Source organism: Mytilus galloprovincialis, chromosome 12, assembly GCF_965363235.1.
Source record: "Mytilus galloprovincialis chromosome 12, xbMytGall1.hap1.1, whole genome shotgun sequence".
Classification (NCBI taxonomy): domain Eukaryota; kingdom Metazoa; phylum Mollusca; class Bivalvia; order Mytilida; family Mytilidae; genus Mytilus; species Mytilus galloprovincialis.
In genome coordinates, this window is record NC_134849.1 from 73,787,300 (window position 1) to 73,815,011 (window position 27,712).

Here is a 27,712-nt window from a genome sequence, read left to right on the forward strand (position 1 = left end):
CTACTTTTGCCTTTATTAAACACCCGGTAGATGCAGGGCCAGATGAAATGTCATATATATATAGTATAAAAAGACTTGGTCCAATAAATGACCCCTGTGGAACCCTGGCTTAACTGAAACGAAATCAGATTTTCACCTTCTAAAACTTTTTTTCTCTCGAATATTTACAAAAATTGAATCCTGAAATTGAGTGCATGAAATTGAAGCAAGCAAGGAACACTAATCCTGTTTTTTTTTTAATCGTATCTTCATAGTGGTTGATAAAGTCAAAGGACTATTACATTTTAATTTAATAATTTATTAGTGTGTCCCCGACATCCTTCGATATTCGATGTGTTGCCGACATCCTTTTTCCATTTTTTAAAAATAAGACGTTTTTCGACCATAATGACGGATATTTGTGAGTAACAAGTATTTTCCCGAGTACAATAAAGAATTCGGACACGTTCATTTGTTGATAAAATAGGCGGTTCTTGATAATCAAGATGTTGTTATGAAAATTTTTGCCGATATCCTGCATGTTTGACCTAATTCCTAAAACTGGTATCGAAGTGTTTGCAAAATTGAGATAACCAATAATATTGAGCGATGGCTCATTTATTTTCCTACTTTATATAGTCTTTGATGGACTATTTTGTATAATCATAACCCTCATACAACTGGCATAATAAGTAAAATTCTTACCTTGAAGCGACAAGATGGTGGTCCAATTTCAATCGCCGACACCCTGCGTGATGACGTAGATCCCCCCCTTGCTATAGTAACGAGGGGGAGGACATGGGTAAGGGAGACAGGGAGAAAGGGGGTAGGAGAAAGGAGAGGAAGGCTGGGAAAGAGGAGAAAACGTTGGAAAAAGGAGAAAAAATAAAATATCTCTCCTTTTAAATTTTTTTCTAATATTTCAAGAAAAAATATCTCAAAAGGAGATGTTTTATTCTAATGGGAGAAAGGCGAACGGGGTTAGGAGAAAGGAGAAGACGGGTGGGAAAAGGGAGAAGGGTAACCCCCCCCCCCCCCCCCCCCCCCTCAGTAACCGTAGCCAGTGCCTATCTATTTTTGGCTCAGCGGATTTTGCCGGAAATATATATCCGTTATCGGTTTTGTGATTTAGACACACCACTAGTTTACATTTACATAAACAACGATTTTGCCTTCAATAAATCTTTTATTTAAGTGCTTTTAAGCACCAAAATTAATATCTTATACCATATAAGTTCCCTCTATTGTTTTTGTCTTGAATAACCTTCTTATACAAGTTTTATATAATCAGTTATGTAAATTGCACTGCGCATGTTCAACTACATGATATTTGCTTCATTTCCGTTTTACTTCAAGAATGGCATCAACACTGAAACTGTCGGCGCACATTTCAAAAGCTGGTCCTTTGCAAAAATTGGTAAGAAAGTTGAATTAAAAATCACAGAAGAAGAAACATTGTGCTTTAAGTAATTGCATAGTTGGTACTTGACAACGCCAGTATGTTAAAACATAGCTAGCATTTTGTGACCTTCGGAAGTTACGGGAAAAAAAATTATAAACTTCCCGAAAATATCATGGTCCTGCAGTCGAGATGATCATAACGTCTGCGGAGTGTATTTCTTGGTTGAGTTAACAAATTTCCGTAAATTACTTCACATTAATAATAAAAATAGACTTCCTAGACCCTATAATTATTGGAGTTTTGATCATATCATTTATGTAACCATCTAGTCCAAATAATTATGACGTCTGGCAAGGCTATTTTATTTTTTTTCTGGGACGCCTTCGTAGGATACATTACACTTTTGGCACCCTACATGTTCGCACCTCGCACGTTCGCACCCAAGGTCCTACTCGCCCAAGGTCCTACTCGCCCAATTTAAAATTACAAGTTCCAGTTGAATAATTGGAAAATCATGATTGTTGTTTTGAATTGCCTTGATGTAAATACTACATGTATTGAAAATTTTAAATGAAAAACACAAAAGACATGAAAGATAATTATTTTTTAACAGATTAGCCCCTTTGACCTCAATTAAATAAAAAATTATAGCAATACACTAACCAAAATTGATTAAAATATTAAAAATAGATTCCACCCAAATAAACCCAGTCGTCAGAATCTCACTTTATTTAGAAACAATGATTAAAAATATTTTAACAATACATTATCCAAAACATGATTAAGATTTATTCAACACAAAAATATACGTTGTCTCACTTTACTTTGAGACAATGACAACAAATATACTAACAAGAATACACTTGCCAAAACTTGGTTACAAAGTTATCAAACACAAAACCAATAAAAATTGGGCGCGAACGTGTAGGGCGCGAACCAGATCGGGTGCAACGTGAATGGGCGCGAACAAACCCGGATTCAGCCTTGCCAGACGTCATAATTATTTGGACTAGTAACCATCCTGATCACAGGCACTTGTTTTCTATCCATGGGAAGATCTACTATCCCTATATATTACGAGGTAGTCCGAGATTACTCTGACGTCCAACGGCTGTTTTGCCAGACAAGCTGGGGCCATGGGACGTCAGAGCTCTTCCCATATAAAAAAGTGGATATTTGCCCACCCAAAATAGATGGGCTGCTTCGTTGACAATTGACGGCCTTGGAATTATCTAAATCGGGCATCAATCTGTTCATTTTTCATTTATCTCTTCATTTATGTAAGTTTCACCTACCTGCTAACCTTTATTTTCTCATAATTAGACAGTTTTCACAGTGACCCATCGATTTCGGCATAAGAAGTTTCCTGTGGTTCATTTTTAAATACTGTTTAATTCCTTGGTATCAATTTTCGTTGTTTCGGCAACATTTAAATGTTCATGGGTTTTTAAAAAAAACTAAAAAATGAAAATTTGAAGCCATAAGAAAATGAACAAATTGTCGGGATTGAAGGAAATTGCAAAGTAAACATTGACCCATGTAAATCGTAGTGATCACACTAATTAACCCATGATAGAGTGATCAACAGATTAAAGACCATCAAAGGTGTTAATTAGGCCATAAACATGTCACCCAAAGAAAACAGTTACATAAACAAATGATATAAAAGGTATCATGAAGTGTAAAATAATTCTTATCAAAAGCAAGCCCAGCATTGAATTATTATTTCCCATATGTACGGGAATTTTGATGATGTAAAATGAACACTTTATCATGTTTATCATAACAAATCAATACTGGAAATCTGACAATCATCGATCAAAATTATTTTTTATGAGAATTTAAAGATCCAAAGTTGTACAGATGTACAGATTAGGTTTTTAAAGATGAAATGGTACAATATTGCCTGCAGTTGTAGTTCATTGTGCGGTAGCCCTGTGACTACTATTGTAGGATTCTCAGATTTGACTTGGACAATGGTTGTTTTATTTCGTTGGACACTTGAATATGTGGATAAAATCATCCACAAACACCACGAAAAAATTGGTTAAGTACTTTCACAGTATGTGATTTTCTCTCAGTCAATATTTGTAATAATGGGTCAGCTACATTGTAATTAATGCAAACAGGTTGGTATTTGCTTTGGTTGGATTACACACGGATTAGGGAAATCGACAAATCCTGGGTTATGATGAATAAATTTACTACCAAAACAAATATGAAAACACCAAACCAAGACATTGCAAGATAAAAACAACTTTTTCAAAGTAAAGTATTGCATGTTGTATTTACATGTACATTTAAAAGGGTTGAGGTGAGAACAGCTTACTTTTTTCTCTAGTTGTTATCTAAGAATAAAAGGCAGTTACATTTGGATTGTCTTTTCTTTCCTGTTTACAACATTGTACAATGTATAATAATATCCTGATCTAGTGTATTTCTCAAACAACCTAATGTTATGTTCAAATTTTTCCTAGTACAAATTAACATTGAACATGAGGTAAGAGTATATGGTGGCCAGGAGTCTGTGGCTCCAAACATTTTAGAAAAAGTGATATGAGGGTGACTTTGAGTTTGATTTTTAAACATCGTTTGATTGTTTATATTTTAGTTCCTGAAGACAGGACAGCCATTAGCAGCAGTGCAGAGAAATTTTTCATTTAAAGTGAATGGTAGAAATTCAGACGCTAAATCATCAACAGGAAGCCAGGTTTGTATAATGAACTTAGGCCAAATTAAAAGTCAGTGTGCTTACTGTACCCCTAGTCCCCTACCTACCCTAAAGTTTTTTGGCCATTATTGATTAAGCACTTTTAAATCACAATGTTGCTCCCATAGACTTAATGTAAAAAAAATATTAATAACAATAAAAAAAAATCCCTACCCTATTTTTGTTCAGCATGCGACAGTTAACACACTAACTTTTTTGTTTGGCCTTATCATGCTTATTGAAAACTGTTCTTATACCATGTATTATGACCAAAAATACATGAAATAGTACTAATCAGACTATGTTACATGCATGTTTTTATTAAGGTGGTACCCAACACCTTCACTAAAATTAATTTGGCTCGTTTAATTTTCATAAAATTTTGGCATAGTATTTACTTTGACCCTTTGACAAAAATGTAAAAATTTCAAAAAATTTGAACCAACCATTTTATCAGAAAAATTACACTGGTTATATAGCAGTTTGACAAACACTAATTTTGATCATTGAGAAGCTTAATATTCCCTGAACAACACAACGTAATTAAAACGTTTAGCTGATTTTACAGAGTTATCTCCCTGTAGTGTTAGGTACCACCTTAAAATATGTTATTTTGATTGTCCAACTGCAATCTCTCATCATTCTGAAATTAACCTGAATTTTAAAATGAAATGTAATACTCAGGATCACACAAGAAAATTCACAAAAAAGTACACATGTACACAGGTTTACAAATAATAGAAAAACTTGACAGAAATTTTGTTCTCATGATCCTAGAAAATAATGTATTGAATGCTTCTTCTAGTGAATTTATAGGGTTGTAAAAGATCTTCCAAGCTTCATACAAAATGAACTGTGGTCAACACTTTGACACTGAAATAAATTTACAGAGAGAAGCATTCAATTTTTATTAATTAAAGTTAAACTAAACAATCTACATGATCTAGGTATTTTGCACATGAACTCCTCTAGTACATGACACCTTTATTTGAGGGACTGCAGTAGAGGCCTTTAAATTATGGAACATTTGAGAAAATATGGTTTGAAGATGTATTTAATTGAGGATAATTCAATATATATCATGGTACATGTATAGTAATAAGTATAAAAAAGTATACATGAAGTAAGAGTCAATTTTTGTATAGGTTTATCTTGTTTATGTTGTTTCTATTTTCTGATGACGTATCAGTATAATTTACATGGTATATACATCCATAAATTCAGCAGGATAAACACTTAGCTTGTTAACAGTCAGAGGACTTACTGAAATAAGTGATTTTTAAATCACTTATTTGAGTAGCAAATTCAAAGTTTTGTCACAAATTGGGATTTTGTAGTTTTTTTTCAAAATTTTAAACACATAGGTTTAAATAATAACTTTTAATTAGTAAAATTGAAACAAATTAACTTTTTGCTTCTTTTAAGTAGCAAGGTTTATGCCTTTGATGCTATCATTTACCTGAAAATTCTATTTCAGTTGAAAAAATGCTATCATAATGGCTTTAAATAATGAACTGATACTTTCTTAACAGATTTTTCCCAGCAGTGGGAGTATTTTTCCTGTAAAGTTCAAGGTTTCATCTTTCAGATTATGTAATAAAATTCTACTGTTCGCGATAAAAATTTCACTGTTCGGGGGTGTTGAAATTAGTGGGGGTTATTAAAATAATGATACTTAAATAAGTGATTTTTGGGAAGGAAATATTGAGGTATGATACTTAAACAAGTGATTTTAATGTCATTATCCTAGATTCAGTACAAGGTCATCACCTGAAATGACCTGGTCATCCTAGACAACACAGATGTTGGTTCTGATAAGTTTAGAAACATAATTAGTCCCTGGATCATTTGTATTCTATAGTTAAAGCTACAATAAGATTAAATCACTTCTTCTAGTGATTAATTTGTACTACTTAAATAGGTGACTATTAAAGAAAGACAACTTTTACTTCCAACTTTTATGGAAATAATGTTACTTAAACCAGTGATTTAGAAAATCACTCATTTAAGTAAGTCCCCTGACTGGTTAACATACAATGTACATACCTGTCAACTCACCCGTTTTTTGCGGGTGACACCCGTTATTTTCACCTCTCACCCGGGAGTTTTTCTTTACCCGGCGGGTCCCGGGAATTTCTAACATTACCAGTTTCACCCGAATTTCTGACCGGAATTGTTTCCGGTATTTAGAAGTAATGCGACCTTCGGTTTTATCGGTCTTTTTCAATGTAACCAAAAGTCAAAATGTAGGACTGTTTATCTGAGCTGTGAAATAGCTTCAGGTTATTCCTGTGGAAAAACTAAAACCACCCAAATAGTAAAGAGGGCCCTTTCAGTTGAAAATAACAAAGTGGTAGTTGAAAACAAGCCAAGATTTTTTGTTTTGTCAAAACTTGCTAAAACATTACTGGTTTTGCCAAACAGCAATGCAGACAGTGAGAGGGCATTTTCTTTAGTAAAGAAAATAGCTACAGAGTGTAGGGCTGATCTTAATAAGGATACACTGTGTGCTCTTCTTTCTTGTAAAATGAATACACATTTGCATTGCTATGAACTGAAACCAAGTGCAGTTCTTTTAAAGAATGCCAAGTCTGCTACTATGGAATATAACAATAGTCTGAAATAAACTTGTATACATGTTCTAACTGTTTCATATACATATTGACTATATAAATTATATGTAAACATATTTTTGTTCTTCAATTGAGCCCGCAAAATGTCGTACGCGTTATGACCTGAGATTTTTTTTCTCAATGCAGGTCATGACCTGACTTTTCATTTTCAGAGGTTGACAGGTATGAATGTACCGGGCCACAATTAAAAATATTTTGGTTTGCCCAAACCCTACCCAAGGTTGAGACAGTGGGTAGGTAGGTAGGCATTTTCTTTTTTAAAGAAGTTTATGTATCGGATGTTTATTAGTCTTCATGCCTATCTGATTAAAAAAAAAACTTCTTCAAATCAGGACAATAAAAGAATTTGAGTAGGCAGCTTTTTTCTGGGTAGGTAGGGTTTGGGCAAACAAACCTATTCTTTTTTTATGGCCCCGGTACTTATTTCTTACCATAGCAAATACATCATGTATATGGATTATGTAATACTCACAGAATGCTTGTTTATTTTTAGATTTCGCGTGATTATCCTGTTGTTGACCATAAATATGACGCAGTAGTTGTTGGTGCTGGTGGAGCAGGATTAAGAGCAGCATTTGGATTGGCTAACGAAGGATTTAAAACAGCATGTATAACCAAATTATTCCCAACCAGATCTCATACAGTAGCAGCACAAGTGAGTCAATAAAGAATAATGTTGAAACTGCAGTGGAAATGACAGTGTGGGTTTCTGAGGGCTGTTCCAGAAAATACTATGTCCCCATAAGGACAGCAATTTTATTTAACTATCATCACCCCTAGAAATAAAAATAAATTAAAACAAGTGTCTTTTCATTTTGATATTTCAACTACAAACACCTACATAAGATTTAAAAAAAAATGTCTTCCCTGGAGGCATAGTGTTTTCTGGAACAGTCCTGATTATTTCTCACAGATATATATATTCTATTTAAGAGAACAGTCAAGGGTATAATTTGGGCCAGTGCCACTTAAACTTCTGAAAAGACTGAATTACAATTTAGCATAATCAAGAATTTATCTGGAAAAAAAATAACGAAAATAGTTTGAATGAATACTATTACATCATTATTACATTTTACTTTGAAACATGTTAAAAATAATGAATTATTTTGTTTTACATAGTCTATATTTGTGTCAGAATAGAAAATATAGATATATTTATTTACTTTTTGATTAAGAATGTTTTACTTGTAAATATAAGTGTGGTATAATTTGATTAGTGTTTTGAACAATTGTCATAATCATTGATTATGTGGTATATGATTTTCATAACCTTAAGTATTGAATATGAAATATGAAGATGTGGTACAATGTGGTATGATTGCCAATGAGGCAACTCTCCACAACAGACCGAAATGACACAGAAATTAACAACCTTACCATAGGTCACCGTACGGCCTACAACAATGAGCAAAGCCCATACCACATAGTCAGCTATAAAAGGCCCCGAAATGACAATGTAAAACAAACTTACAGCCTTATTTATGTACAAAAAATTACGAAAAACAAATATGTAATACATAAACAAACGACAACCACTGAATTACAAGCTCCTGACTTGGGACAGGAACATACATAATTAGTTTAGCTAATGAAAAACAAAGGTTTTAAACTTATTTCAAAGTACATTTACTTCTACCAAAATTTATTGCATTACTAATATAACTTTTATCTGTTTGTCTAGGGTGGTATCAATGCAGCTTTAGGTCACATGGAAGAAGATCATTGGACGTACCATTTCTATGATACAGTGAAAGGTTCTGATTGGCTGGGAGATCAAGATGCAATCCATTACATGTGTGAAGAAGCACCAAAAGCTGTTATTGAGGTTTGTGTCAATGATAAAACAAACATGTGAAACACATATTGTATAGAATATCTGTTATTTCCATAAGGGATACCCTCAACAGTCAGGGGACTTACTTAAACAAGTGATTTTCTAAATCACTGAATCAAGTAACATTATTTCCATAAAGGTTGGAAGTTAGAGTTGTCTTTCTTTAATAATCACCTATTTAAGTAGTACAAATTAATCACTAGAAGAAGTGATTTTATATTAGTGTAGCTTTAAATATAGAATACTAATGATCCAGGGACTAATTATGTTTCTAAACTTATCAGAACCAACATCTGTGTTGTCTAGGATGACCAGGTCATTTCAGGTGATGACCTTGTACTGAATCTAGGATAATGACATAACAATCACTTGTTTAAGTATCAGACCTCAATTTCCTTCCCAAAAATCACTTCTTTAAGTATCATTCTTTTAATAACCCCCACTAATTTCAACACCCCCGAACAGTGAATTTTTTATCGCAAACAGTAGAATTTTATTACATAATCTGAAAGATGAAACCTTGAACTTCACAGGAAAAATACTCCCACTGCTGTGAAAAATCTTTTAAGAAAGTATCAGTTCATTATGTAAAGCCAATATTATAGCATTTTTTCAACTAAAATAGAAATTTCAGGTAAATGATAGCATCAAAGGCATAAACCTTGCTTCTTCAAAGAAGCAAAAAGTTCATATTTTTTAATTTTACTAATTAAAAGATGTTATTTTAACCTATATGTTTAAAATTTTGAAAAAACTACAAAATCCCAATTTGTGACAAAACCTTGAATTTGCTACTCAAATAAGTGATTTAAAAATCACTTAATTCAGTAAGTCCCCTGACTGCTCAAGGGACAAAGTGCATATAAAATTTACAACAACCCGACCAAAGAACAGACAACAGCCAAAAGCCACCAATAGGTCCTCAACACAGCTAGAAAATCCAGCACCCAAAGTGGTCCTCAGCTGGCCCCTAAATAAACATGTGTACAAGTTCAGAGATATGGACGTCACATTTAACTCCAAAACATACAAATGAACTAAAAAACAAACAAAAATCATACAAGACCAAAATAAAAACAATATATATATGACTAAAAAAGATAAACAGAAAAACAGTAATGTTAGACAGTGTTTATATTGGTGACAGTAATACAGTGTTAAATAGTAAATGTTTACTCAACATCCTCAAGGTAAGTGTATTGATAAGAAATATACAGTACTACAGTGTTAAATAGTAAATGTTTACTCAACATCCTCAAGGCAAGTGTATTGATAAGAAATATACAGTACTACAGTGTTAAATAGTAAATGTTTACTCAACATCCTCAAGGCAAGTGTATTGATAAGAAATATACAGTATTACAGTGTTAAATAGTAAATGTTTACTCAACATCCTCAAGGCAAGTGTATTGATAAGAAATATACAGTACTACAGTGTTAAATAGTAAATGTTTACTCAACATCCTCAAGGCAAGTGTATTGATAAGAAATATACAGTATTACAGTGTTAAATAGTAAATGTTTACTCAACATCCTCAAGGCAAGTGTATTGATAAGAAATATACAGTACTACAGTGTTAAATAGTAAATGTTTACTCAACATCCTCAAGGCAAGTGTATTGATAAGAAATATACAGTATTACAGTGTTAAATAGTAAATGTTTACTCAACATCCTCAAGGCAAGTGTATTGATAAGAAATATACAGTACTACAGTGTTAAATAGTAAATGTTTACTCAACATCCTCAAGGCAAGTGTATTGATAAGAAATATACAGTATTACAGTGTTAAATAGTAAATGTTTACTCAACATCCTCAAGGCAAGTGTATTGATAAGAAATATACAGTATTACAGTGTTAAATAGTAAATGTTTACTCAACATCCTCAAGGCAAGTGTATTGATAAGAAATATACAGTATTACAGTGTTAAATAGTAAATGTTTACTCAACATCCTCAAGGCAAGTGTATTGATAAGAAATATACAGTACTACAGTGTTAAATAGTAAATGTTTACTCAACATCCTCAAGGCAAGTGTATTGATAAGAAATATACAGTACTACAGTGTTAAATAGTAAATGTTTACTCAACATCCTCAAGGCAAGTGTATTGATAAGAAATATACAGTACTACAGTGTTAAATAGTAAATGTTTACTCAACATCCTCAAGGCAAGTGTATTGATAAGAAATATACAGTATTACAGTGTTAAATAGTAAATGTTTACTCAACATCCTCAAGGCAAGTGTATTGATAAGAAATATACAGTACTACAGTGTTAAATAGTAAATGTTTACTCAACATCCTCAAGGCAAGTGTATTGATAAGAAATATACAGTATTACAGTGTTAAATAGTAAATGTTTACTCAACATCCTCAAGGCAAGTGTATTGATAAGAAATATACAGTACTACAGTGTTAAATAGTAAATGTTTACTCAACATCCTTAAGGCATGTGTATTGATAAGAAATATACAAACATAGTTGTTTCAAAAATTATATGACTCACAGTTTAGTAAACAGATTAATTTATTAACCATATCCATGATATCTAAGCAATAAAAATGTTCAGATCAAATTACATAAATAAGGGTTTTAGAGTTCATGGTTTATACTGGATATAATGTCTAAAATGCACTCTGTTTTTAAATTAAATATTAATATCTTTCAGCTTGAGAACTATGGTATGCCATTTAGCAGATTAGAAAATGGTAAAATTTACCAGAGAGCGTTCGGTGGACAGAGTACAAAGTTTGGAAAAGGGGGTCAAGCTCACAGATGTTGTTGTGTAGCAGATAGAACTGGACATTCATTGTTACATACACTTTATGGAAGGGTAAGGGTATTAGACATTTCAAAGTGCTCACAAGAAACCCTTTATGACTCTTTAACATTGTCATTATTCATGTCATTTTGGACACAGCTTTTGTGACCTTTTTACTAAAACTTAAAGACAGTTTCAGTTCCACTTTTATATATATGTAAAAACATCAAACACTAGCATTACTAGCTAGGCCTCCCATTAATCAGCTATTAACAGATGCAAAGAAGATGAGATTATAACCTCAGAGATTAATAAAGCATGACAATTACAAACGTAATGTACACAATAAGTTCGTTTCCCAGTATTTGTGATCAGTCCGTAAGATGCATCATCTGATAGAAATAGACTTGTCCAAATGTACACAGGTGGAAGACATCAAGTTAAAGTACTGAATATTAAATAATCATTTTTAATTTTCTTGTTTCATAGATAATAAAAAATATCGTCCATTTGGATAAAAAATGGGAATGTACGACGTTTTTACATATTTTTTCTTTATCAGTTTTCGTGCTTGAAGATCATATTTCAACAAGTTTTCTGGAGTTGATTAAAAGCTACGCGAATCTGTTTTTCTTGTTTGTGAAATGACATTTGATTTCGTCTTTGTCTGTGCACCCCCTGGCCTTACTAGCTAGGCCTCCCATTAATCAGCTATTAACAGATGCAAAGAAGATGAGATTATTACCTCAGAGATTAATAAAGCATGACAATTACAATGTATCTCACTTCAGCTCAAATCTTGGTAAACAAAAACCTAAAAAAAATTCCTGGGTTTTGTACCATGGTAACAAAACATTACAATTTCAGATATGTTTTAAAAAATGATATCAACAATCTTTTAAAGTTTCAGAGATGTTGAAAAAATTGGTGATAAAAGTATTTTATTTATATTTTCAGTCACTAGCCTATGACACCAAATACTTCATTGAATACTTTGCTATGGACCTGATCATGGAAGATGGAGAATGTCGTGGAGTAATTGCCTTGAATCTCGAAGATGGAACCATTCACAGATTCCATTCTAAAAACACTATTCTTGCCACAGGGTAAGGCTGTAAAACAATTACAGTAAGGTTCAGGGGTTGAATGTAAGCTTTTTGACTGGTCCGCCGGACCACCAGCTGACAAAATATACTGGTCTGAGAAAAATTCAACTGGTCTTGGACCACTGGACCAGCACTAATTTCGACCCCTGGTGAGGTTCCAATGACATTTATATCATAATATGCAGTCTTCACACTTAATCATAGACCTAGCAGCCCAGGCTAGTAAAATTGCTTACAGACCTGTAAAAATCATCTCAACAGGCCAACATAACTTTCCAAAAATTGAGCTTTGGGCCTGTTGATTTAAAAGTTTATCCTGAAGACTGAATCTATAGTTAGTGCTTAACCATGTTTATTTTACTTTTTATCTGTCACAATTTGGCGCATTCAGCTTTCTTTAAACATGATAAAGGAATGCAATAAATACACAAATAAAAATGAATATTAATGATCATTGCATTCAACGAAGAACAAAAGCACTGTCTCAGCATGGAGTTGGCAAGGATTTGTGAAAAATTTAACTTCATATTACATGCATGATTATCAATGATAGAAAAGAGGTTGAAATTGTTAATAATTGGTAAACCGTGTCAAGTTATTCTTTTAATTCATAATTTTCAAAAAAGGTCCAAAATATTGAAAACTAACAGCAGTACCTGTAGGTTATGTATCATAAGCCATGCAAACAAATTTTTTATAAAAATCATTATTTATTTAACCTATAACCTTACACAGTGTGATGATTGTCTCCATACACCATGTACATCATCAGTAATCCTTAAAGTCTTTATTTTCCTCTGTCACAAGTATTTGAAAACATACAGACATATCTGTTAGAATTTTAATATCATACACCATGCACACAAACATGATAGACATGATCTATTCAACCTTTCACCTAAAAGTAATTGCATGATTTGTAAATTATATTGTTGACATGCATGATTGACTTTGTGTTCTGACAGAGGATATGGAAGAGCTTATTTCTCGTGTACCTCGGCCCACACATGTACAGGAGATGGGACAGCTATGGTAGCTAGGGCTGGACTACAGAATGAGGATATGGAATTTGTACAATTTCATCCCACAGGTTTGTTATACAAAAATATTTTTGTAATGTTAATTTTTATAAGAATTTCATTGCTTAGTGTTAATCTTTTTTTTTTATGCCCAAGCCGTACAATGCCGTAGTGGATAGGGGCATGAAGTTTTATCCTTGTTTGTATGTCCAACCATAAGTCCAAAAATTTTGTTCTCTAACTTTTGTTTGTCATAAACAATGTTATGAAACTTATACACAATGTGTATTACCACAATACACAGATATAGTTTGAATTTTGGTGGTGACACTATTACTGTTTTAGAGTTATATGCCAAATTGCTGAATTTTTCGTTCCTTTCTAATTCTTTAGTTTGCCTCAACCAAATGTTATGAAACTTATACACAATGTGTATTACCACAATACACAGATTTAGTTTGAATTTTGGTGGTGTCACTATTACTGTTTTGTAGTTATGCCTCTGAATTTTTCATTTCTGTTCTCTAAAAAATGATAGAAATAATAATGATATTTCATAAATAAAAGTTATAAATCAAGTCTGAATTGTTATTGTAGGTATATATGGTGCTGGTTGTTTGATTACTGAGGGCTCCCGAGGAGAAGGTGGTTATCTCATTAACTCTGAAGGAGAGAGATACATGGAGAGATATGCTCCAACAGCTAAAGATCTGGCCTCCAGAGATGTGGTGTCAAGATCTAGTACTATAGAAATAAGAGAGGGCAGGTAATATGTCTGGAATTATACTCTCAAACTGATATTGGTTTGGTCTCTGGGGATGTTTACATAGATAAGGAAACCAGTTGAAAGAAATCATTCTGCAACAAATTCTTTTCCTTTATTTGGATTATATAATGAAGATATAGAACAATTTTTAACACCACATACAAGACTGATGATTTACATATACACTATACCTGCTCTAGTTACACATTTGTCAATGTGTTTTTCAGTCAGTTAAAGATATTCTTGTAAAGTTATTTTTTACTTGATTCTGTTTTGGAGGTCAAGGTCTTCAAATATCATTTTCATACAAGAAAATTTGATTAGCTGTCAATCGGCCAGCCTCTTGTTCAATATTTTGTTAAATCACATTGTACAGATTAATTTAAAACATTTGATCTACAAATCTAAAGATTAACATGAACATTTTGTCACCTGGTACACATGGTACATGAAAATTATATTTCTCTAATTTTTGCGCTTTTTTCTCATTTCTGGTTGGTGAGTGAACAATAATTCTCCCCACTAGTGAAAAATCTGTTCTCATCAAATGATCCTTCAAAATTTCACTGTGACGTTAAATTTTCTTTGCCTCTTCTAAATTTTCCTTTAGTGACATCAACGAAAAAAGGCTACTGTCTGATGACGTCACATAAAAAGTACACAACTATCTTTTAAAAGGACGGATAAGAATCATTAGAGAAACAGATTCCACTACTATAACTCGTGTATTACGATATCTCTGCACTTTCAACAGTTAAAATTTTAAATATAACTTTGTTGAAGTGTTGGAATCTATATGTCTTTTATGTTGATAGAACAATCTACATGGCTGGAAAATAATGAAGTTTTTAAACTGATTTATGGATTGTATATTTACAGAGGAGTAGGACCCGAGAAAGACCATGTATACCTACAGTTATCTCATCTACCTGCTGAAGTCCTAAAGACCAGACTACCAGGAATATCAGAGACGGCCATGATCTTTGCTGGTGTTGATGTTACTAGGGATCCCATTCCCGTTCTCCCAACAGTGCACTACAACATGGGGGGTGTACCTACTAATTACAAAGGACAGGTAGGAACCTTTTTTACAGTTCTAAGTCATTGAAGATGTGTTGTCAATTCATATTTTTATGCAGTGTTTTAATTATTTATGTTATTGCAAAAATTTGCCTTGAGAGGAGTTTTCGCAAAATAATAAAATACTGCATTTAAAATTTTGATATCAATATTTCTATACAGCGTTACCTGCAACAACTGCATCACTACTCTGTCATCATTGAGTACTGTAAATTCAGAAATTAATGCAAGGTTTTAATTATTGCAAAAATTGCGACAGTTGTAAACACAATAATTTAAACTCGCATTTAAAAATATTTTCTATGAATTAATCAGGATTTTTTTCCAAAATCATAAAAAAATCGCATTTAAGTCTAAAATGACAAAATCACAATAATAAATGCACGCAATAATTTCTGAATTTACAGTATATGAGTTTGAATAGTGCACATGGCAGGTGTGTTGACAAGGATTGTCAGTTTTCCTTCCATAAGTTGTTTCTTCTCTTCACGCACTTTGGCTTCCTTCACCAATAGAAATTAACTGGCATGAAATAGGCTTTAGATATAATCATTCAATCAATTTGTCAATCCATATTTGTCAAAAACACAATGACACAATGAATGAAATGAGATCAGGGCTGTTACAGAATTAATTGAATGGGAGGGAAAAGAAACATTAACAGAAGCAAATCTGATTTCATGGGGTTTATTTTGGCAATTTGTGATAAAAAAGAAGCATGAAAATATCATATTGATTGAAGTTTATAAAGAAGATCACAATTGCAAACAAACAAACAAAAACACTTGAAAATACTTCTTATATGTTTGGTCCAAGAAAATTCTTGAATTTAAAATAAAAAAAGTGAGAAAAAAACCAATTTAACAGTATTTTCTATAATTGAATTTAAGTTTGACATAATCTAAATGTGAGCATTACTTTTACTCATAAAACGTGCAAAAATAATAAATGTGTTGATTTACAGTTAAATTTAAAGATGAAAGATTTACAAACATCAGTTAATGATTTAATAGTACAAAATTGAGTTACATCGTATACATTATTGCTATTTGGAAATCTGCTCTTCTTGACCCGAGATTCAGCACCTCTTAAATAAATAAAATCATACAACAATTACTTTTCCGTTATGTCATCAGATATTTTCTATTATGACGTCTAAATTTTATTGGAACCTTTGTTATGACCAGTAATGGCGAACAAATAGCTATAAGGTGAATCAGAGTCTGTTACCAGATCTTTGTATCCTTAACTAAAGACTAATAAATGTCATAATATTTATTTGTAGGCTATTGTATATAACGATGGTAAAGACCAGGTCGTCCCTGGACTGTATGCCTGTTTGTTACCAGATATTTGTGTCTATAATTTCAGACTAATAAATGTCCTATTGTTTATTTATAGGCCATTGTATATAACGATGGTAAAGACCAGGTCGTCCCTGGACTGTATGCCTGTCTGTTAACAGATATTTGTGTCTATAATTTCAGACTAATAAATGTCCTATTGTTTATTTATAGGCTATTGTATATAACGATGGTAAAGACCAGGTCGTCCCTGGACTGTATACCTGTCTGTTAACAGATATTTGTGTCTATGATTTCAGACTAACAAATGTTCTATTGTTTATTTATAGGCTATTGTATATAATGATGGTAAAGACCAGGTCGTCCCTGGACTGTATGCCTGCGGGGAAGCAGCTTGTGCCTCCGTTCATGGAGCTAACAGACTCGGGGCTAACTCATTACTCGATCTGGTAGTTTTTGGCAGGGCTTGTGCCAACACCATCATTGAGGAAAATAAACCAGGAGAGACTATTGGACCCATAAGCCAGGTATGCCACTAGTTTGCTGGTAAATTGTTACTGGATTTGAAAATTCTTAGCAGAAGCTTTAAATGGGGATTTGTTACACATGTATTACAACTGACTTTGTAAAAAGTAAAATTATCTTTATTGCTCAGTCAAGATTAGAAATATGTTTTTTTAAATAAGAAAGGCATGTGCACACATAGTAGGGATAAATCTTTTTTTAAGAAATTAACACATTCCCTTTTTAAAGTTTTTCAATAAAACTATATGGCAACATTGGCTAGATAAAATAGATTTCTAATCTCTAAAAATAATATATGTATGTAGCAGACATTTTATTGCATGCATTTAAGGGCATACGATACAGTTACAGGGGAGGTAATGACGTTGCTAACGTAAATTGTTATTTTCGCGACTTCAAACTGTGACTTATCAGGAAAAGAGTCAGTTTTCGACTGATTTTTATCATTTAAACTTTGTTAACTTGAAAACGAGTTCATGGACATTTGGTTTGAAAAAGAGAGAAGATTATGTGTGCCAATTTTCATGAAAACGTAAATAGTGCAATTTTTTAAAATTGATAAATATACAGCAAAAAATGATGTTTTTTTTCTACATTCATGAATATTTGATAAATATGAGTTATTTCTGAAAAAAATGTATAAATTTTTAGGATACTTATAAAATAAAGAAATTACAAATTATCTAACCAGAAGCAATTTGTGTTTATCTTTTATAGTGCCTAACAAGATTGTGTGAGGTAGACAAAATTGACCTTAAAACGATCGTATTGTCATTTGATGTCCAAAAATAGGCAGATCGTACATATAAGGACTTTATCTAATGACTACATAAATTTGGGATTTATTATTGTTATAATATTTGAATGAAACTGAAAAATGTATTTTTTTGTTAGGATAAACAATTTTTACCTGGCGTAGCCGTGCGTAAAATGTTTCTCTGCATTTATCTTTGAAAAAAATGGCGTTTTTAATGGAATAGAACGTAAAAACAGTAAACTTTCCCATTTTTCTTCGCAATAGGCTTTCAAAAATATTTTATATAATGTGAATTCGGAAAATTATGTGAAAATATAAAAAGTGGCAATTGTTACCTTTCATACCTTTAGTTTCATTGATAAAACGTAATATGGACTGGTCCAGTGTCCAGTATGCAGGTCATTTAATTTACTGTACACATTCACGTACGGTATGATTTAATCAATATACTCGTACGAAAAGCATGAACAGTTTGAAGGTAATCAAAAAGAACTTAATCCAATCAAATTGCATAAAATTCAATAACAATGTCCAGTCCACATTATAATAAGTAATAGGGGTAAACTGGGTAGGGAGAAAATGACAGATATTTCAAGTTGATATTTATGCAAAAACAAATTAAAATTTGTCGACCAAAAGTTTTGCTACAATTTCAAAAATATATCGTTCTGTATGGTATAGTTTTCGGACCTTTCATTAGCGTATTTAAAGCTATAAAAAGTTTGAGCTTCAAAAGTTCACACAATTATTGACTTTATACAGAAAATTCGTCCTTATATAATATTTGATAGTTCACAAATGGTACGTGATTTTAAAGTAAAATGATTTTTTAAAACACTGCAAAAATTTTCATTCATATTGATAAAGTGGTATCGTCATAAAGTGCGTTGAAATGAACAGTGGTATAGCAAACATCGAATTCCCTCACAAAATGTTATCACACACTATAAAACAAAACAGTTATGACTTTCTTTTGAAAGAGAAAATGCGGCCACAAATCCGAATTTTGAATTTTGAGCACATGAAGGTATATTTTTTATTACATATTTGATTTAATCAGATAAAAATGGTCTTTATGGAAATTTTTATTAAAATGTAAATACGGGATCAAAACTGTATCGTAGGCCCTTAATCCCAAACAATATATTTACAGGAATGTTCCAAAATTGATTAGTGGGGTGTGAACTAGGTCGTTCGAATAATTAATTGTGGGTTGTTCTTGTTTATAGTAAGAATTATCAGTAAAATGAAAATTTTATATTGTGGATGGGGATGGAAGATAGAGGCCCTAATCTAAAGGTGCCTCCCATGACCGCCATGCTTTTAATTCTTGATTCAAATTAAAATTTTAAAAATCATATGTAGTTCTTCATTTTATCATGTATATTTTACAGAATGCAGGAGAATTTTCTGTAGCCAATCTTGATAAGGTCAGAAATGCTAATGGTGGTACTACAACAGCTGAGCTTAGACTTGCCATGCAGAAGGTAACATTTATTGTATAGAAAAATCATGAATTCTGCTATTCATCTTCATCAATTATACTTCAATTCTCATATTTGTTTTATTACACATAAAACATATATTCAAATTAAGACATGTCTTAAATAAACAATTAACAATGCATGGACTCGATGATAAGTATCAACAGTTTGTGTGTATTTTTGTTTTAATAGACACTATCTTATTAACCATGAAGATGACCTGAGATTTCTTATTTAAATTTTAGTGATGAACAAGTACATATATGGTTCAATTCATGTTACCCAAGTTATAATTGAAAAATTAAATAGATTTTTTGATACTCATTAATGTGAAAAATCTAAGAGGATGATCATATTAAATACTCAAGTTTAAATTACTTAACCTGACATTATAACATGTTTATGTTTCTCTTGAGGCACCCTGGCTTCCTCAACCAATAAAAAACTGGCGACTATGTAATGGTAATGATTGCTGAAAAAAAGTAGAATAACTAAAATACTTGACTACAAGGAAACTTCCAAACAGAAAGTCCCTAATCAAATGGCAAAATCAAAAGCTCAAACACATCAAACAAATGGATAACAACTGTCATATATTCCTGGTTAAGTACAGGAATTTCCATATGTAGAAAATCTGGTTTTATAGCTAGCTAAACTTATCACTTGTATGACAGTCACGAAAATATTTACTCAGATCAACTAGTTATACTAGTTAATACAATATTGAATGAATATTTTGTCAGGCTATGCAGAACAATGCAGCAGTGTTCAGGGATGGACCAGTCTTAGAAGAAGGGGTTAAAAAATTAGGAGAACTATACCAACAAATGGATGACCTTAAGGTAATATCAATTAATATTAATATCAACCCTTCTGGAGCACCTGAGATCTGCCCAATTTTTTGGTGGGGTTCATGTTGCTTAGTCTTTAGTTTTCTATTTTGTGTCTTCTGTACTATTGTTTGTCTTTTTGTCTTTTTATTTTTAGCCATGGCGTTGTCAGTTTATTTTCCATCTATGAGTTTGACTGTTCCTCTTGTGTCTTTCCTCCCTATTATTAGAAGATATCAGCAATCCAACAAAAATACCAAAAGACATAATGAGGATAAGAAACCTTTTTTAGAAAAGATGGTCAAGCTGCAAATTGTCTCAAGTCTATAAAAATGTCAAGTGTTGTTTTTTTTAACTGATTTTTTGTTGAAATAAAGATTTCAACAGTTTAATCAGTTGCATTAAGTATGGAAATGCCAATTGAATTTCAATATTTGACTACTGTATATAGATATAGATATATAGGAAGATGTTGTATGAGTGCCAATGAGACAACTCTCCATCCAAATTACAATTTTTAAAAGTAAACCATTATAGGTCAAGGTACAGCCTTCAACACGGAGCCTTGGCTCACACCGAACAACAAGCAATAAAGGGCCCCAAAATTACTAGCGTTAAACCATTAAAACGGGAAAACCAAAGATCTAATCTATATAAAAAAACAAGACTATGACAAACACGTATAAATTACATAAACAAACTACAACTACTGTACATCAGATTCCTGACTTAGGACAGGTGTGTTTCACATTTGTTCGTCCAGTCAAGGTTTCTATCATTTAGAATAGTCAACAAGAAGAATTGTAATTCTGGCAATCTCTATCTGAATTCATTATTTTCAATGGTATATTAAGATTTGATGTAGAAGCAATGGTATATTTAGATGTGATGTAAAATCAATGGTATATTTAGATTTGATGTTAGTTGATTGTTTTGTAGATTACTGATAGAGGAATGATATGGAACACAGATTTAGTTGAAACATTAGAATTACAGAATTTGATGATAAATGCTGTACAGACAATGGTATCAGCGTGCGAGAGGAAAGAAAGTCGAGGAGCACACAGTCGGGAAGATTTTAAGGTATGAAACTTTAAACTACGAAAAATTTAATATGCTGTTATCGATATTCTTATTTTCATGAAATATTTGCTCCAGATCAACATTTTATGTCATGGCTGTTCCAAAAATAATATGGTGGGGGAATTTTGGCAATCAAATTATTATAGGGCTTTTCCAGAAACTACCATGTCCCCCCAGGTAAGGCATTTAAAAAAAAATGTATCAGTGGTTGTATTTAAAATACCAAAATGCAAAGAGAGTGTAGTTCTAATTTGTTTTTTATGCCCCACCTACGATAGTAGAGGGGCATTATGTTTTCTGGTCTGTGCGTCGTTCGTCCGTCTGTCTGTCCGGTCGTCCGTTCGTTCGTCCGTCCGTTCAATCGTCCGTCTGTCCCACTTCAGGTGAAAGTTTTTGGTCAAGGTAGTTTTTGATGAAGTTGAAGTCCAATCAACTTGAAACTTAGTATACATGTGCCCTATGATATGATCTTTCTAATTTTAATGCCAAATTAGAGAATTTATTCCAATTTCACACTAAACATAGAAAATGATAGTGCGAGTGGGGCATCCGTGTACTGTGGACACATTCTTGTTTATTTTCTGTGAGTGGTGGAAGTTAAAAAGAAGTGCCATCCTTTGGGGGGGGGGGGGATATAATATTTTCTGGAATAGCCATTGACAAAGGCAGTTGGAGTTTCTTTAGAGTTTTTGTATGAATTATATAAATTAAATATAAAATTATTTCTTGGGTGGTCTTGGTCTGAAAAAAGTGACTTCCATCCCACATGAATTAAAATTTTGGGACATCCTGTTCTCTATCATATTATGTTCAATTTGCATGGGTCTCGTAAAAATATGGAATAAAATATGCTGATGCTGTTGTGATCTTTTCAGGATCGTATTGATGAATATGACTACTCTAAACCAGTTGAAGGGCAAAAAAAGAAGCCATTCGAGGAACACTGGAGAAAACACACAATGGTTAAAACTGAAATAGAGTCTGGAAAGGTAAACAGAACATTGGATTATCTCCCTTGGTATAGATAATTGGAAATGTTATTTGATGTATGTCCCTTTCTACAGATAATAGGAAATGTTATTTGAAACATTGAAACAACTTTTACATATAGATTTTACCTTTTAAAAATGCCAATCAAAGTGATTTGTCGCCATGAGTTTAAAACATCACTTACAGGCTAAATTTTCTACTTGTTGTTTATTAATACACATTCCTATGAGTTCCAATTTGTTTGGAGAGAGCATTCTTTTTTTTTTTTGGAAAGAGGGAAACAGTAATTTTTTTAATGAATTGATCAATTATTTTTACAAACTCTAGGTACAGATCTTTAGGAATTTTTTTACTTTTTTGTATGAAGCGCGAAACACTTCATTCTAAAAATGTGTGCATTGTCAACGCTTTTACAACCCTTTGAAGTTACAAAAAGAAGCATTCAATACTTATAATTATATTTTTTAGCTAGGATCATGAAAACAGGAATTTTATCAATTTTTTATTTAATTCATCTGTGCACTTTGTTGTGGGATCTCGTGTTGTTATGAATGACAAGTTTTATTGTGTAATGCAATTGCTTACAGAATATCACATGATGTGCAGTTAGCCAATCCGAATAACGTATTATAATGAAACATACATCTAATGTAATTATTTGTTTATAATGTACATTGGAAGTCCATTTTATGAAATTAGTTCCCATTGGTGAACAATTAATCAATAGAATTTGCAATGTTATTGACTGTGTTTTATATGCTTACAGACAGAATTAAGTTACAGACCCGTTATAGACGATACATTAAATCTAGAAGAATGTCCCATGGTTCCACCAGCAGTCCGATCTTATTAAGTATGTATAGTCATCGGATTATTAAGTATACTGTAAATTCAGAAATTATTGCCAGGTTTTTATTAATGCGAAAAATGCGACAGAGTTTTAAACGCAATAATTTAAAATTGCATTTTGAAATAATTTATATGAACATGTTGAACTAAACAGGGTCTTTTTTCAAAATTGTAAAAAAAAAATCGCATTTATGTCTAAAATGACAAAATCGCAATTATGAATGCACGCAATAATTTCTGACTTTACAGAATATAGTCATTTGATAGTTTTATAATAATTGACAATTATTATAATCCACAACAAAATATAAAATTTTGATTGGTTTATAGGAGGGTGATAATTTATCCGATCACATGTCTTAGGGGGAGACAATTAGTTCTATTACACTCCACGTCAAAATGACAGATTTTGATCGTAAAATACATGAGTTATAATTTACTCTTATCATATGGCAAAACAGGCGACAATTAGAGTTACCTTGTCTTGCAGATCAAAAAGACTTGATTTAAAGACAATGAAAAAATATGTGAAAAAATGGATTTTTTAAGAATTTTTTTCTGCAAATATGTAGTAGTCAAATGGACACGATGACTTTCTAATTTGTCCTAAGGTCCCAATTTTTATGTTATTTATGTCACAGTAAGAAGTGTTTGTTCCAGGAAGTCCTTTGTGCCAATTGACCTAGAGTCAACCTGTGTGACTCATTCATAAAAAAACAGCTCACGATTGGTGAAAGTCATGTATTTATAAAAAGCCACAAAATGACAAAATGTGAATCAATAAAAAAAACAACATAGCTGCATGATAAATCTGGTATTAAAAACCAGTTGCATTCTTTATTTGTTCTTGTGCATGAAAAATGAAGGGACCACAAATTATACATTAAAATATTACAAAGAATTAACTGACAAAATACATTAGTTTTCCACTTACTCAGTGTGTGGTAGTTTGATGTTTCCTATGATTTATCTTCAATGTGTGGTAGTTGGATGTTTCCTATGATTTATCCTCAAGGAGAGGCAAAAGAAACCAAAAGAATACTCAAACTCATATAAAGTCAAAAACCAACTGACAATACTTCCGGAAAAAAATCAGAAACAAACAAAAGTCAAACAAGATACAAGTGATTCTAGTTTATAGATTATATATATTTCATCATGTTTTTCTTTCCAGATTTCCCAAATTCCTTTATTTATTTACAAGAGCCAGCTTCCAGAAGGAATTAGTCTTTCAGGGGAAAAACAATGGATTCTGAATCTTAAGCATTTGAATTTCTTCTTATTCAATGAAAAGGGCATTTGAAAGTGAAAATGGATTGAATACTTTTAACCATCAGTACTGTGAAATAATGACTCATTGTGTTTCATGATCAATGAATTTGAAGAGAGAGCATTTTCTTTAATATGGAAGAAACTTTAAATTGTCTGTTAACAAATTGTATTTTTTAGTTAAAAATAACCAGAAATTGATATTGAACTTTGATTTTTTTCTGTTAGGTTATTTTACATAAATAGTGGCAAAATTTTGAATGAGGTTGATTGTCAGAAAATTTGGTGTTTCTTTATCTTTTATTATTTATAGTCTTTTATAAATTGTATCATATTAAAAGAAAAAAGTTTAAAAAATGCAAACTATAAAACATTTCTGACTTGAACATTCTTTTTTGGGTAAAGATTGAATTAAATTCAACTAAAAAAACCTATGGTTCTAAGACTTGATTTATAAATCTTCTAAGGTTTGTCACTACCTTGCATATTTTTAACAAAATAGTGCAGTGAAGTGATAACTCTTTATATGGTATCCAGTCAGTATCATACAATTTATTAATGATATGTTATACTTAAATATTTATGTTACAATATGATGTGTATTTGAATTAATGTACTTGCCAAGTAAAACAATTACAGAACTAATGCATGGTGTATGAATCTGTGATAAAAAAAAAGGTTCAGCTACAAATGTACAATCATGTTCAAAGGTAGATAACTCCAACTCAAATTATAACTTAGTACAAATCAATTTAGCAAAATTGCAAAATGAAAGCAATATTTACCCTTTTGTGCTCACAAGCACTTTGATTTGTATTTTCAAATGATTATTAATGCCATTCTATGTTCTTTTAATTAGACCAGGCAGTTTGTCTTGTACTCCTAAATCTCAGGTAGTTCTACTGTAAATCATCAATTCACCTTCACCACGTCTCAGTTAAAGGAACACAAATAACTTCAATGTTAAACACATGATTTTGACAGGTTTTGTCTTAAATTAAAGAAGAACGTAAGTTTGTTTAAGGGTAAATAGTTGTCTAAGAATAGGAAAAGCCACGGTTCCGTGTTGAAGACCGTACCTTGACCTATAATGGTTTACTTTTATAAATTGTGACTTGGATTGAGAGTTGTCTCATTGGCATTCATACCACATATTCCTATATCTATTCTAAGTAAAACATTTATAAACCCTTTTGTTAGATTTTCAGTACCTGTCATTTAAGTAAAGAATAAATGATCTGCTCAGTGTACACTTATTTATAATACATGTACTGTGAATATACACATTCTGATAATGTATTACATACCTGGAAGAGATACTTTACCTGTTATGCAAATATTGCCCAAGGAATATTAAAAGCTGTGATTGTAATCGGAGGATATGGTATAACTATTGAACAGAAAAGTCTTTGAAAAATGGATGATATTACGATTTATATTATTTATAATTGTTATATTTTTCCACACAGTATGTCATATCTGCCTAATTTTCACCTAAAAAATATTCTAAACTTGTAAGCTAATTAGAATATTAAAGAAATCCATATGAAAAAAAAAATAATTAAAAAAATTACAATTCCTTCTACATACATTTTATCTTATCTGAACGTAAGATTAATGGAAGAAAGTTAAAAAAAAATATGTCAGGTTTTATATACTACCTGTTTTTCTTATTGACAAATATTATGTAATTTAATGTTTTTCCTCTCAATTTTCAAAAGAGTGGCACCAGTAACCGATTTGATTGGATTCACTTCAAAATAGGGGGAAAATACCAGCTGAATTTTATTTTTTATTTGTTGGTGTCTAAAGCAATCTTATGTGATATTCATGTAAGTTAATGAAATATTGATTTACATAAAACATATTAAATTCAATGATTCCGAAGTTAACTTTTACTTACAACATGCAGTTAATAGTTTATGATGGATATAATGGTGTCCTATCTTACACTGGATGCACTGCAATCTAATTGTATCGTTTGTAATAGCTTATTGCTTAAATTTTTAGTTTGTTTAATGATGTCTTAGAATATTATCTATTTGTACTGTAAATATAAACTGTTATATATATTAAAATTGCCGTAATAAATATTTGCTGAAGTTTTGTAGTCATATTTTGTGTGTCACTGTCGAGTCTTTAGTAGATGAAAGAGGGACGAAAGATACCAAAGGGACAGTCAAACTCATAAATCGAAAATAAACTGACAACACCATGGCTAAAAATGAAAAAGGCAAACAGACAAACAATAGTATGACACAACATAGAAAACTAAAGAATAAACAACCCGAACCCCACCAAAAACTAGGGGTGAAACACTTCTCTGGCTGACAATATATTAAATCTATTCCTGCTGAAGTTTAATGCCCCCCATCCCACCTTAGGTAAATGAATGGTAGTCTGTCGCACAAAATTTTAAGCTTGTGTCTATGATGAGTTTAATGACATTTTTGGGGCTTTTTTTTATTAAGATAGCTTTTGACCCTCTGCTGTTGTTTTTTATTTGGTCGGGTTGTTGTCTCTTTTGACACATTCCCAATTTCCATTCTCAATTTTATTTGAACTATTTAAAATGAATTGATGACACATGGTTTTTAGTGCTCCTGCAGCAAGAGTTACAGAATGGGTTACATAGTTATTACTATAAGGGGACTGCTGTGACAGTGAAACGTTTTGCTTAAAGCTTTAATTTCAGAAGGAAGAAGATCTGGATGCTTCATATCTTGTATGCAGATACCTTATGTTACCAACTTTCCATCTGTCATATGTTGAATGTCCTTGTACTCATTTTCATGGTTCAGTGATTTTCAGTGAATGCTTGGATTTTTTTTTTTTTTGTCATTTGAATTTTTCACTTTTAAATATGAGTAATTTGGTATATGGGTTCCTTGCAATGACTACATGTGTGTCAATCAGGATTCACCTGACCTACACCTCACTTCATGGATCAGTGATCAATGTTAAAATTATGTGATAACATCCTTTTAAAAAAAAAGTATAAGCAGTAGGTCAACTATATTTACTATTCTTCAAAATGTGGGATTCTGATTGGTTAAAACGAGAAACACAATTTATTCTATCTCATGGAAAACACGCTTACTACCCTTCATAGTGACGCTTGATCATTTTTAGCTTTAATAAATAGAGCAAATTATGAAATTGATGTATATTTAAGGCTTGGTTAATTTGAGATTGAACAGGCAACAATAATGGAACATTCAGTATAATAAAGTGAACAATACATAGCTGAATGGGTGCATGTGATAAGCAGATTGTTACCACTGGAAAAGTCATTGCCAACCTTGGCTTTGCTGCGGTTTACAATG

At 31.8% G+C, this 27,712-nt stretch overlaps 1 protein-coding gene across 3 annotated transcripts; it reads left to right on the forward strand.

Moving 5' to 3' along the window:
* The first annotated feature begins 1,273 nt into the window (after window positions 1-1,273).
* On the forward strand, window positions 1,274-26,488 carry LOC143054806 (succinate dehydrogenase [ubiquinone] flavoprotein subunit, mitochondrial-like). 3 transcript variants are annotated; one of them, XM_076227863.1, is made up of 17 exons: window positions 1,274-1,396; window positions 3,993-4,091; window positions 7,218-7,379; window positions 8,409-8,552; window positions 11,232-11,396; window positions 12,282-12,430; window positions 13,396-13,520; window positions 14,047-14,215; window positions 15,095-15,290; window positions 16,581-16,610; window positions 16,959-17,126; window positions 19,276-19,368; window positions 20,109-20,207; window positions 21,135-21,278; window positions 22,154-22,267; window positions 23,035-23,121; window positions 24,292-26,488. In XM_076227863.1, the coding sequence occupies exons 1-16, from the start codon at window positions 1,337-1,339 to the stop codon at window positions 23,119-23,121; spliced, it is 2,004 nt and encodes a 667-aa protein (XP_076083978.1). In that variant the 5' UTR covers window positions 1,274-1,336; the 3' UTR covers window positions 24,292-26,488. The 3 variants fall into 3 exon arrangements, with proteins under 3 accessions (XP_076083978.1, XP_076083979.1, XP_076083977.1); XM_076227864.1 differs by lacking the exon at window positions 16,581-16,610 and adding an exon at window positions 16,813-16,842; XM_076227862.1 differs by lacking the exon at window positions 16,581-16,610 and having other exon boundaries at window positions 16,929-17,126.
* The last annotated feature ends 1,224 nt before the right edge of the window (window positions 26,489-27,712 follow it).